At 36.2% G+C, this 14,532-nt stretch overlaps 1 protein-coding gene across 1 annotated transcript in view; it reads right to left on the bottom strand.

The window, feature by feature from the left end:
• The window catches only part of TSPAN12 (tetraspanin 12), a 98,515-nt gene that overhangs the window by 25,127 nt on the left and 58,856 nt on the right, over positions 1 to 14,532 (bottom strand). Inside the window, exon 4 of the mRNA XM_058191039.1 lies at positions 4,838 to 4,912. Coding sequence (XP_058047022.1) covers positions 4,838 to 4,912 — 75 coding nt within the window. The remainder of the gene's footprint in view (positions 1 to 4,837; positions 4,913 to 14,532) is intronic.

The raw sequence follows: 14,532 nt of genomic DNA, 5'->3' as shown, positions 1-14,532 counted from the left end.
GTGATAAACTGCCTGGGAAAGCAAAGGGAAATAATCAAAGCCATTAAAAAGCATAAGTTAAAATGTTTTGGACATTTGATGTGACACCCAGAAAAATACAGTATCCTTCACAGGGAAAGATTGAAGGCAAATGAGGTCCAGCCAGAAGAAGAACATTAAAAACGTAAGGGACTGGTTTGGACAAAACTCAGCAGCATTTTTCAATGTGGCTATTGACAAAAATAGGATTGCCAACACGATCGCCAATGTCCAATGACAGATATGGCACAAGAAGAAGAATTATCTTCAACATCCTTGGAGGAGGAGTTCTTTTGAAGACAAGGCAGTTTTACAGATTAATATTAATATTTTAACTTGGCCCCAGAGTCTTCTCAGGTTAAGCTCCTGTTCCTATGCAATGAATTCAGAACATCTGTTTTCCTAATTTTGAAACTTAAAAACTAATTTAACTAAATAAATTCCATTGAGTATAAGACTGACTACAACTTGATCAAAGTTACTGCAAACGAACTATTTCAAACCAATATTTAAATCAGAAAAAAATATATTGACTGGTTTAATTATTATAGACTTTTTAAACTTGATTTAAAAAGTTTTGTTTTTACAGGAACTAATCTGAACTGGACATTAATTTATGTTCTGGAGATGACCACTTGATTGCTGAATATAAAATGTTACTCAAGATGAATCTGGAAGACAAATATATTAAAGATTGTATGGTAAAATGGGGGAAAAAATGGGTATAACATAACACTAGACAAATGGGAGAATGCATGGAGTATTGGCCTAAAATTTACATTAAATTATAGCTTGAAAGAATTTTTTTTTATAAAACGATGTATCGTTGGCATTTGATCCCAGATAGACTAGCGAAAATGGGACTTCTAATAAGTGTTGGAAATGTAATCAAAATCTAGATTCCTATTATTGTATGGGGTGGTCTTGCAAGTATGTGAAACATACTGGACAAACCTAACAATGACAATCTAGAAAATATTTAAGATACAAATATTAATGAAATGTGAAGCTTTTCTTTTAGGTATTTTGGACAAGCCAATTGAAAAACAATTTGGGGTGCTATTCTTCACACTGTGATGGCTGTGAGGATTGTATTTGCCAAGCACTGGGAAAAAAAGGGATGCCAAATATTGAAGAATGGATTTTAAAATTGATTGAATTAGCCAAGATGGTGAATGGTCACTAAATGAATTGTTGTCAGTTAAGGACTTCCTGTACATTTATGAGATTAGTAAAATGGATACATTCTTTGGCTGACAAATCAGGTACCAAGTTCTTGTTTGTTCTGTTACACTGAAATGGAGCAATATTTTCTGTTGTCTGGTTTTAAAATATACTTACTTTCATATGAGATGGGCACTTATACAAATATAAATAAATATACTTATTTCAAACATACCAGTAATAGGTGAGTGAATACCAGGAACAGATTTTGCAAGCTACTGACAGCATTTTATAGATGTGTCAAATGGAAGAAAACAGGAACTTAATCCAGGTAGTAATTGCTAGAAAGCACCAAATAAAAGAGAAATGTACAGGCCTGTCATCCGGAGAAAGAAGAGCTATTATCATCCTTCAACCCCCGGATCTTGCTGAGTCTCCTTCAGGTGGGCATTCATCTACCCAGCTAGAGTAAGGCCCGTTGGGAAGGCTCTTTCTTCAACTACTAACCCTTCTAAAGGAATGTCTATTCCTTGTGAACATTTTTAAACTTGTACCTTGGCAAGAAGCCTCAATTCTCTCAAAGCATTTCTCCATCAAACTCTCAGAGGACGACAGCAGAACTCATGGAGTGAATGAAACACATGTAGCTATGCTTCCATTTTTATTCTGACATTTAGAGAAAGTAATATTTTTAACTGTAGTTATATTTAGAATGATAGCCTCTCGGTGGAATGCACAGGTAGCAGGGGAATGAATTTTGATGAAAAATACGGTATTAGCATGCCATTTCAGATTTCAAAAGTGCCAGAAATTCCTTTAGTTCCAGAAGAAAGAAAGAAAGAAAGAAAGAAAGAAAGAAAGAAAGAAAGAAAGAAAGAAAGAAAGAAAGAAAGAAAGAAAGAAAGTGGTTCGGAGGGAAGGAAGGACATGACTGCTGCTATTTGATATATTTTAGCAACTCTGCACAAAGCTCTCTTCATTCTCTTCATAAATAAGTACCAAATAGATAAAGAAGACAGGAGAATTCAACAGCTAGCACCATAGCATGCCAGTTTGTTTTCTTCATTCTAATTATACTTTTCCTCTGCAAGAATGAATCACTTTTCTAGCTTGAAAAAGGAAAGGACAGAATCGCCTCTTTAACACAGCGGCTGTTTTAGCACAGGCATCTATATTTACAGAAAAAACATCCATTCAAAATGTGGTTGCCTACAACTCTGAATGTGTAATGCTACACAATATTAAGCTGCTCAAAGGAATAGTAGTCTTGCTTGAACTTTAATAAGTAATCCTAAATATGCCAAGTAAGGTTTTTTTAAAGGTAAGCTTTTAAGATTTTTGCATTTTAAAAAGTAGGGTGATTGTTTTTCTGCAGCCACATGTATGGTTATCTGAAAATAAACTTTAATGAACACACCAGGGTTTACATCTCAGTCCATATGTATTTATTGCACACTTTTATTTGTCAAAGTAATACCCTATCTTCTTTCCAAGAGCTCAGTGCATTGTAAATAGCACTACCTCTTCTCATTTCCTTCAACAGTGAGTTGGGCTGGGCTGTGAAACAGACCTATCCAAAGCCATCCAGTGAGTTTCCCAGGGCTGAGGGCAAGGGTGAAATGCTCCCGGTTCGGACCGGATCGCCCAATTCAGTAGCGATGGCGGCGGGTGGTTCGGAGAACCGGTAGCAAAAATCCCCGCCCCCTGCCCCTGCTGAGCCACGCCATCATCAGAGGGGTTGTTTTTTTTACTTTTAGAAGCATTTTGTCTTCAGCTGGAAAAAATGCCTTTAAAAGTAGAAAAAAAGCCTTTGATGATCACGCGGCTCAGCTCGGATCGCCGGAACCCTTTAAAAGCTTTTTTTAAGAACCTTTTCGGCCAAAGAGGCTGTAAAAAAAAAGCTTTTAAGAGGCTCCTCTGACAATCCGAGCTGAGTTGCCTGATCACCAGAACCTTTAAAAAACATGTTTTCTACAAGCTCTTCGGCTGAAGAGGTTATTAAAACAATCCTTTTAAAAGTGATGATCAGGCAACTTCAGCTGTGATCGTCAGAGGAGCCTTTTAAAATCCTTTTTTTCCTCTGGCAATCCCAGCTGAGTTGCCTGATCATCACAGGCTTTTAAAATCATTTTTTTACAACCTCTTACAACAGCCCCCGCCCATGCCCACCCAATTGCCAGGTCCCCACTTACCTAATTGCTGCTTCTTTCGGGCTCGCTAAGCCTTGCTTCGGCTGCTACAATCAATTGCATCAGCTAGCAACTGAATCTGCCTGTCTGCAATCCATCTCATCGGTGAGCAATTCAATCTGCCTGCCTCCAATTGGGTAAGTAACTGGGGGTGGCAGCTTTAAAAAATAGTTAATTGGGTATTTTTTAAGGAGGTGGTTTTTTTTAAGACAGCAATTTAAAGTTAAGGAAGTTTTAAATTTAGTTGCTTTTATCTAAAAATATAAATAAAATAAAATCATAAAATAAAATATTTGTGTAGCTTTCTGAGATTTTGTGTGTTTCTGTAGTGTTTTACTCTAACTACACAAACACACAAAATCTCACAAAGCTGTATGTGGCATTTTGTGTGTGTGTGAGTCAGTTGTGTTGTGTTATGTGTGTATAAAGTGTGAAAGTTGGTTTTTGGTACCTCTCATTGTTTTGTGTACTTTGTTTATTATTTTTATTATTTATTGTTATTGGCCACGCCCACCCAGTCACCTGACCACCAAGCCACACCCACCAATTAAGCCAAGCCCACAGAACTGGTAGGGAAAATTTTTAGATTTCACCCCTGGCTGAGGGGGATTTAAACTGGGTCGTCCCACTCTTAGTCCAATAACAGTCACAACACCATAGTATAATTCTCATACTGGAGACCAACACAATTTTTCTAGCTATGGTTCCAATAGCACCCAACAACAAATATTATCTGGATTAGACCGAGTGTCTGGTCATTTTCTACAGACTATAAAGATTCAGCTTCTTCAGAACATTGGAAGAAGAGGCATGCTGCAATGATTTCAATTAATGTGGTTTCCAAACACAGCTTGCTTTAACAATTATGGAAAGTGCTACTGAAACAGATGACATTTTCAAACCCAAAGAATTTTTGAAAAATATGCAAAACTGGATTGATCAGTTTATATGATTAGGTAGACATTAACTGGTCCATAGTGAATATTTTGCTCTATCATATGGGAACAAGATAAAGCCAATTGCAGACTGCGACTTAGTCAGAAAACAAGTTTTATTAATACGCTAGCTTAATTTACCCAACTTGATTACAAATTCTCTAAATACATTAATCAGGTCCATATTTTTTTTAAAAGGATATACTGCTACAGTATGAATAAAAATATTATGATCTGATCTGATCTAATTAATTTAATAATACAATATAATAGAACAGAAATTCTCTTTTATCTAAACTAGGATTAGCTAGATTTTTTAATGTAGAACAAAAATTTCCGTTTATATAGTAAGGCACCTAAGAACAATCCCAAATGGATCATATTAAAACTCATTCCAAGTAATTTTCATAGAATTTACTTTTATGTTCCATAAGGCATCATACATGTGAAGGAAGAAATTAGATCAAGATTTGAATATTTAAAAGAATCAGAATCTCTGAACATGATCAATTTTCCTATACACATACTCACTGTAATTTCTTGTTCATAGGTCCAAACACCACAGGCCAACTCAACGCAGAATATCACGAGCAAACTTCCAAAATACTGCAGAACAAAAAAAAAGTTTTGTTTTTATAATTAACATGCAAGGCTGCAATTCACAATATCACAAATCGACAATTGTACTTAGTAGTTACCATTACTGTGTAAACTGCATCAATGGGATAAAGTGCGAAGTGAAAAGAATGACACAATTAGCAGCTCAGCTTCTGTATACTGCACTCAAAAGTTACAAATTCCTTCTTCCAGTAAGCTTATGTTAGTATGAGAGTCAGTATTATTCGTATCACAGAGAGGTTTATTTAAGGCCATCTTGTGAGTTAATGAGATTGAACCAACGGGCCTGTGTCTTACAATACCAAATTGTCATTATACTGTCTCAACTTTTTAAAAGTCAGCCTAAGCTATGTGATGATTAGGTCAAGTTCCAAGATAGATATAAGAAATTATTTCTGTTAGCTTCCAACTGAAGGGAAATTGAGCTGGAAAACTTCACTAATACTAGCATATTCTTTAAGTTTCTTTTTTTAAGTCCAAACACCAGAAGGCATACATGGAACTTTAGAGAGGTATACTGCTCTCTTATATACTACCCCCACTAATTATGAATACAAGGAATACTAGAATAACAGAGACCAAATTCTAATAGAAAGAATAGAACTTGCATAAAATCTTGAGTACACTAGAAGCAAGCTCCAGTAAATATAGGTATTCCTCAACTTATGACAATTGAGCCCAAAATTTCTGTTGCTAAGTGAGACCTTTGTTAAGGGAGTTTTGCCCCCATTTTACAACCTTTTTTGCCACAGTTATTGTGAACTAATGCAATTGTTAAGTTAGTAGCACCATTATTAAGTGAATCTTAATAAAGATTCAGGCCTAGGCCCAGATGGAGTGCTGGGGATAGTGGTAAAGAATTGTGCCGATCAATTAGCAGGGGTCCTAACAAGGAACTTTAATATCTCCCTGCAAACAGCCTATGTGCCATCATGCTTGAAAGCAGCCACTATTGTCCCAGTCCCGAAGAAAACAGCAAGTAACTGCTTAAATGACTACAGACCTATCGCATTAATGTCTGTAGTGTTGAAATGCTTTGAGAGATAACCAAATATCAGTTTGCCCTACAGGGGGAATAGGTCAACAGACAATTCATAGCTCCTGCTTTACATTCTGTAGCGAGCCATCTGGAGAAACCCCGGAACTATGTCAGGATGATTTTCATAGACTATAGCTCGGCCTTCAACACCATTCTGCCGAGTATCCTTATTGAAAAGCTGACTGACTTGGATTTTCCCTCTTACATCTGTGACTGGATCAAAGACTTTCTGAGAGACCGGCCACAAACAGATATGTTGGATCTGGTCATCACTTCTTTATCCTCCTACCATCAGGAAGGAGATAGAAAAGTATAGCCAGCCGCACAAATAGGCTAAAGAACAGTTTTTATCCGTGTTCTGTCAGACTCCTGAATGAGAAATAACATCGTAAATATGTAGTATGTTGGACTGCAGGGCCGGCACAATGTGTAACATGTTCACACTGGTGCAATAGGACTGGATGTTTTGTTAATATGATTTATTGGGTTAGGGATTTTTTTGTCTTCACTGTGCGTTGTATTCTATTGGGGGGGGTGCACTGAGGGAGCTCAACCAATGTTGATGCATTAACAATAAAGATTTGAATTGTATTGAATTGAATCTGGCTTCCCCATTGATTTTACTTGTCAGATCAGAAAAGGTGATTACAACACTCTGGGACACTGCAACCATCATAATACATGCCAATTGCCCACATGGCCATTGGGATGCTCCAATGGTTGTAAGTATGAAAAATGATCAGAAGTCACTTTTTTCAGCGCTGTTGTATCTTTGAATGATCACTAAACCAACTTTTGTATGTCAGGGACTACCTGTACTACTTAATGCATTATGAACAGCAAGTTCAAGTAATGTATTGTAGTGGATTCAAGGGCATGTAGACTATTTGATGACTATGGACTGATCTATTTTTCCTGCTTGCCATGGTGTGAAAATGCCCTACAATCATTTAGCATCTTCAATCCATCCCTAACCCACCACCATTGGCATCTTCTTTTTCCAGTTCAAAAGAAGTGCCTTCTAGCTTTCTCTCACCTAAGTGATACCGTCTGGTCCCTCTGAAGTGCATCAATTCAAAGTGATTGTATCAAGCTGCTGTGGGCAACCTCTTCCTGGTCATTGGTTTTTAAGACCATCTTCCTTTTGGCAGTGACAGAGTCATGGCTTTCTCACAGTGATAACAAGCCGCCCCCTCACCATACTTTCCAACCCATGGCTAGCAGAAGTAATGGGAAAAGAAGAATGAGAAGGTCTTCTGGATACCAGTTCTCATGGCACCAAAGTGACCTGCTTCCCCACAGTTGAAAAGCCAATTGTCCCACTTCCATTTCCACATGGTTTGACTTGTTCTTCACTCCACATTTGCCCATCCTTCCATCTTAGAACTGCTTTTTGTATACATATATAGAAGGGTCTTCTGGAATACAGCTCTATTGTAGGGCTGCTGGCTACAGAGCCAGTTCCATACTATTTCCCTTGTCAAGAGAAAGAAATTGGGGGACAGCTGTTTTGGTTCCACAACTCCAACCACAACTCCATGTGTTCTCCATCAAAGAAAGTATTGGAAAAGACCTCTGGGTCTTCTGCTGCCACTTACTGGAACCCTAGGAAACATTCCTCACATCCCTCCTTCTTCAATTTGTTACGCAAGAGAATTGCCAAGACATAATGTGGCTTGACAGTGTAATCGGCACTTCTTTAAGATAGCAAACTGTTCTGGATGATATTACTTTCCTGTTGCTTTGGGGGAAAGCCCTATCGGTTCTTAAAGTCACTTTAAGACATTGTTGAGTTCAGTTCCTCAGAGTATTAGGCACTAAAAGAACCAGTTTTCTGACTGGCTGCCAAAGCTCCGAGAGAAAGGAAACCATATGGTGAAGTTGGCAGGGAAAACATAGGCATTTGGGGAAGGTTTTTTTCCCAATGCTACCTTGATCTGTTGGGTAACATTGCCTTTGTTTATATTTTTTCTTCTATTTCTGTTTTAACGGTGGTTAAATTTTTTGTAAATTCATCTACACCTACTATAGCTTAATTCTATCTTAGTATCCAAATATGCTTGTTAAAATAACATGTAGGGAGATGCTGTGGAGTATTGGAAGGTGGGGATGTGCCATAAGCAGGTACTAGAGAGTGGGCAGCTGGGTGCATGTAAGTCACAGAGTCATGGATGGGTGCTGAGGACAGGTGCTAGGGAATGCAAGAAGATGTGCAGATATCATGAAAGAACAGGCACTACTGAGAACGGTGCCATGGGGGATGGCCAAGGCGCTAGAGACCATGGACTGGTGAAAAAATATTAGAGTAGGAGCAACTTCCAACCGGCTTCACCACTGACTTTGGTGGTGAAGAAACCAGCAAGGAATGTTATAAATAACAATCACATGATCATGTCTTGCTGCAACATTGTACTTGTGTGCCATGACCTTGGGGACATTGTGAGGCTGTGAACACTGAGGACCCATGACAAATTCTCCTCATTCATCACCGTTGCGACTTTGAACTGTTGCCTAACAAGTGGTTGTAACTTGAGGACTACCTTCCATACATGAATAGAAAAAAGCTAAACAAATTTACAGCAAAAAGTGTGTCCTATCAAGACAGCCTTCCTGAGCACACAATGGAATTAATGTATTGCTCAAAACAAACAGGAGAACAGACTGAAACTTTCCCCTGGCAGATTTGTAAACTGAACTAACTCAAAGATCACAACTAGCCATCAGAAAAAAGCAATACAGGAGCAAAATCATTATTTATTCAAGATCAGCTTAGGAGAATTATTTGCAGAAAATGGGGAAAAGTCAGAACATAATCATTTTAAAAGGTTTTTCCCCCTCAAAAAATACAATCTTTCCTATAGTAAACATTTTTAGTTTTTCCTCTTCTCTGTTATTATTAACAGCATTACTAGAAATTAATTTCCCAAGGCACATCTTCCACTTTATTATTCCTTTTTTATTTCATTGATCAGTGATCAACATGCGTGCAGTATGTCTTATAGGCTGACTTCACAATAACATATGAGGCAATCAAGCAAGCATTACCAGAGTGGAAGTGTGAAAAAACACATTTCATAAGCAAAAATTCAGTCATTTCTTTTGTGTTCAATATATTGGCTGATGTGATTCATAGCTAAATGAGAGAAGAAAACAAGATCCTTCATTTTGGTGATTTTGTGCTGTAAAGGCAGTCTGCATAGAGTTGATGAATAACAAGACAAAGAGGCCTTGTGCAATTTCCATGGTGAGTCTATCTTAGTCAAGAATTTTGTGTTACTATGAAGTGATCTAAGAGTTTTTAAACCACTTGTTTCTTTCAAAATTAAAGCATTTCTTAACAGAACCAACTTAAGTTCTGTTAAGTATATAGAATTATCCCTGGAAAATAATCTTATTCACATGAAGTTCTGCATGGTGGTAGGAGCTATGGGTCATCTATCTATCTATCTATCTATCTATCTATCTATCTATCTATCTATCTATCTATCTATCTATCTATCTATCTTTCTTTCTTTCTTTCTTTCTTTCTTTCTTTTTCTTTTCCCTCATTCTCTCCCTTCCTTCCTCCATTTGCAGAATGGATCAATTCCTATAGCCCAATTGGCCTGAAAAAATATGGACCCTGCACTTGTGAGAAAAACACTAGAAAGAAAAAAATGTATAAAGAAAGCCAGTTTAGAATAATAGTTAAAGGTACTGGGATAGAAGTCAGCAGACTGAGAGTTCTAGTTCTATCTTATGTATGTGGTCCTCAGGGGCCAAGATTGCTTGGAAAGCAGGCACCCCCGTGCACATTTTTTAAAATCAAGTTTTATTGATTTTTTCTTTCACGTACACACACCTTATCTTATATATCTTATAGAACTTATCAATTTATTCAATTTCATTTTACATAGTTACAATTTTTGCCAAAAAATATTTTTTCCATACTTTTTTATCTTAATACTTCTATACTTATTTTATAAACAGCATCACCATCCGCCCTCAAATCCTAGTTTCTTAACATTATTTCGATTAGTTATCTTATCTTATCCATTGTTAATCATATATATTCTCTTTTAACTTTCATATTGATTCATTTTTCATCCTAATAAATTTGAACATGCTCGGGGTTGCCTTTCTATCATTTCATCTCCCTTGTTTTACAACAATTCTTCCTCTCCTTCTCCTCTCTTTCTAACCTTCTCTCCTACTCTTATTTTCCTCCCTTTCTTCTATTTCTCCTTCTCCTTCCTCTCTTCTCCTCCTTCTCTACTTCCCCTTCCTTTCCCCCCTTCTCCTTCCTTCCTCCCTTTCTAACCTTCTCTCCTACTCTTATTTCCCCTCCCTTTCTTCCTCTCCTTTTCCCTTTCTTCTATTTCTCCTTCTCCTTCCTCTCTTCTACTCCTCCTTCCATTCTCTCTCCGTTGTTTTATTTATTTTCAATTCAATACTTTCCACAATGGTATCCGGGCAACCACGATTTTTTCTCCATTTATTAACTATATATTTCAAATTCCCCATCACATTTTTAAATTATTAACAATGTATTTCAACTTATTCCATTTTTACACTGAAACCTTTTAACCTAATTAACCTTGCACCTCTTATAAGAAAATAAGAAAACCTCTTATTTTCCTTAGTTCCTAATTTCTTACTCCAACATCAATTATTTTCCTCATTTACTAGCATTTCAATTTTGTATCTTAATTTCAGTTATTTTCACATTTAAACCAATCTTCATTTCATATTGCATCTGCTAATCCATTTTACAATAAACAGTATACTTCTTGTTTGCATTTCTCTTAAATCAACTAATAATTGCTTTATTTCCTTCCTTCTCTCCATTTTCTTTTGGCCTCTCCAAAACTCCACTTCTTTTTCCCTTTCTCTTATTTTCTTCTTTTTCTTTTTATATTTATTGTATCTTTTCCCCTGAATCCTTTCTTTCATTTTTAAGATTGTTACCCTTTTAATTCTCCCATTTCCTTCTCTTCCTTTCTTTTTTGAATGATATTCCTCCCCTATCCACTTTTTGTTTTTCACTGTCAATCCGAGTGTAATTATCTATTTTTTCATCTTCAATTATTTTCCCTTCAACATTATGTTCTTGCTTCACATTTATATTCTTTTTCCTTTTTTTTGTATTTTAACCAGATTTCCGCTTCTTTATCACCCTTAAACGCTTCACACACCTTCTTAAACATTTCCATTAGTTCCTCATATTCCCAATGTTCCATATTGTCAATTCAAAACAATAATATTTTAATTTATATGTAGTTAAAATTCAAGTCCATGTAGTGTCTCTCTCTCTCTCTCTTTTTTAATTTCCTAGTAATATCAAATATTTGTCTAGACCAGTTTAAGACTTTGTTCTTTTTCACTTCTTTTCAAAGTCGGGATCTAGCTGTTTAAACAAGTACTCCTTAAAATTTCCCACAGTAGTCAAAATTCTTTCTGTTCCTTCAATGTTTAAAGCATTTGTTGTAGTGCTTTCTTTCCACCAGCAGATTTCTCTCTCCAATTCACAAATCCCCAGGCAACAAAGTATCACTTTTAAATCCACATAGAAACTACTTTCTCTTCAATTTCTTTTCCTTTTATTATTAAAAAGTGCTTTCTCTCAGTTTTCTTTTTCTTGTATTATTTCTAATTTCTCCAAATTCAATTTTAAGTCCAAATAGAAATTTTCTTTTTTGGGCTTTAGTATTTTAACTCCCTCTTTTTTCTTTTCCCTCCAATTAAAATTTCCGAGTGCTAATTACCCACTTATTTCATGTTGGGACCTCTTTTAAACTTTTTTTTAAAAAATTTCTTTTTACCTTTAAGTTGGCCAAATCGCTCATCCGGTAACAATGCTCCATTCAAACATCGCTCCTGCACAAATCTTAGCCGGGTTGCCCCAACTTACAGCAGTCATTTTAATGGCCGCCACCTCCGCTGCCAGATCAAAGAGCTGCCTCCAACCCTTCGAGGAACTTGCCTGTTCCTCTTGGTCTTCCGAGGCACCTTTCTTTCTTCACCATCCCTCCAAGATGGTTCCAGTCCAAAGATCCCCCCAACAGCAGTTTGTCTGGCTGGATTTTCACGAAGCTCGTTGGAGCATCGCTATTTTCCAGCCAGTCTCGTCACAACACTTCCGGTTCCTCCCTCTTTCCTTTCTCTCTCATATTTGCTTGCCCTATTTCTCTCGGTACTCCTGAATGAACCGCTTTGATACCACAGCCTGAATGATGACTCCTTGTCAATGCTTGCTGTAGCTACTTAGCTATCATAAAGGTAATGGGCTTATGGCCTTAGCGCAGAAAGGCATGAAAGACCTTGAATTTTATTGTCTATGAGTGCCCAGAGTTTCTAAAGAAAGGAAGAAGCTTAGAAGTACTTACTAAAGAATTCTCCTCATTGCTTTCCATCGTCATACTTGCCGTTTATAAAGATAAGGACATGTTTGTTTATTATAATTTTTTGTCCAAATGACCAAGCCGGGAATGAAGTTATGTCTATTTTTCAAATACTTACATTTATATAGTTAATATACACAGGAGTCAGACATTAGCAAATAAACATGAAGGTTTAATGAAGTATTAAAATCCCTAATAGCAGATTTTTAAAATAATCCAAGGAGAACCAAACAAGTTAATTGGACAAGAAATGTTAATACTGGGTTAACTAGAAAGAAGCCAGAAGAACATGAGAATGGATTGGAGTGCCTAGATTCTTCTGAACAACCTAAAATATATTTGTAGGTATTGCATATGCTTTTCCTAAACTCGGTAACAAAGATTTCAAGGACTAGAGATGATGTGATGATGGTGATAAGGATGAATAATTCAATTTGGATTCTGTTTTCACATTGCAATGCAATGAGATTTTCAGTTGTCCTCTACTTCAGCAATAATTAGAGATGCTATAGGGTGCAGAATAAAATCTTTAGAGAAATAAAATAAAAAACTGACATATACAATATGCAAAACATTCCCAAATTTTTAAAATCATGACATACAGCATTTCTCACCAGCTAATAGATTTCTTTTAGCACACACCATTCTCAAAGATTATTTACTTCCAAAACAAATTTGGAAGGAAACGTTGAGCCCAAAACCTCCCAACAACCCTGTTTTTGTAGCCTACTATTATTCCAATTGTAATTAAAATCGAATAAAGCCCAGGAAACCGCACACAGATCCCTCTGGAAGATACTGTTTTTAGATTTTGATTAAAATAATTGGAAGTTGAATTCTTGAGTGCCAAATCAAAATCTGGTTTCTTTTAGATGGCTGATGAAATATATTTTCCCAAACTGGGGAGGAAGGAGGAATCATTCAGAAAAGAAATTAATGTCACCGCATCCTTAAAAGGAAATTTGTTCCACAACAGATAAGCTGTAAATGAAATTGCAATCTTAGGTCAACAAAAGAAATGTAGCTTTTCTCTTTAGGGAAATCAGTACCGAAGTAAATGGTTCACTCATTGTGGAATTAATTGTTAAGATTTATGATGTGCACAGATACTAACAGGTTGTTTATTTACAGAATGTCTTTTTTAAAAGTAAAGGTTACTTTACAAAATGTATATTTTTCCACAAGAATATAGTGCTTCCTTGCCTGCCTTATATATAAACTATATACTTTATCATTGTTCAAGTGAATAATTTTTTTAAATTATATTTTAGATTTTTTTTTAACCTGCCTTTATCATTTTTATAAATAATTACAGGCAGTGAACATACATAGTATTCTTTCTTCCTCCTATTTTCCTCACAACAGTCCTATAAGTTGGGTTGGGTTAAAGAAAAATAACTGTTACTCAACCAGACATGCCTAATTCCAAGTATTTATCCATATATTCTTGCATAATTGAACAGAAGTGAAATATATTTTCATCTGTCTCAAATATAAAATGTCTAGTGAAAAAATACTTTTGTGAGCAAAGAGAGATTGCTAAAATAACCCCAATTCTCCAATGCACTCATTAGGATTTCCTAGAAAGTTATTTCGTATTAGGGTTCTCTGAAGACCCTAAGGCATTTCATTCTAGAATTTATTGCATGAAAAAAATCATTTCACATGCAAGCCTTATCTGCAAGACACACAAATCTCTGTATTTTATCTGATGCTCTCACATATTTGGTTCTGTCTGCACATCCAATCATAAGAGAGCCTAAAAATTAATACAGTAATGCATTTTACACATTTTTGGTCTGGCTTATTAAATAAGCAAGTCAATTTACAGATTCACTGTACAATGGTAAGATTAGGCCAAGTTAAAGTAAAAAATCTTTCATCTGTTCATTAAGAGGCTGCTTATTTGCCAAACATTCATTTTTCACCCATTTTCCTAATAAAGGCTATTATTGAAGAGATTTGAATCATCAGCTCCGAGATAGATTCCTAACAGATTTTTCTAAGATGCCGAGACTTTGAAAAGAGTGCAGGGAAGAGCAACTAAGATGATTAGGGGCCTGGAGACTAAAACATATGAAAAAGAGTTGTGGGACTTGGGTATGGCTAATCTTGAGAAAAGAAGGACTGGAGCGACATGATAGCAGTGTTTCAATATTTGAGAGGCTGCCACAAAGAAGAAGGTATCA

The sequence above is a fragment of the Ahaetulla prasina genome, chromosome 7, assembly GCF_028640845.1.
Source record: "Ahaetulla prasina isolate Xishuangbanna chromosome 7, ASM2864084v1, whole genome shotgun sequence".
NCBI classification, from domain to species: Eukaryota; Metazoa; Chordata; class Lepidosauria; order Squamata; family Colubridae; genus Ahaetulla; species Ahaetulla prasina.
Note: the sequence above shows the minus strand (reverse complement) of the source record. Positions and strands in the feature narration are given on the sequence as shown.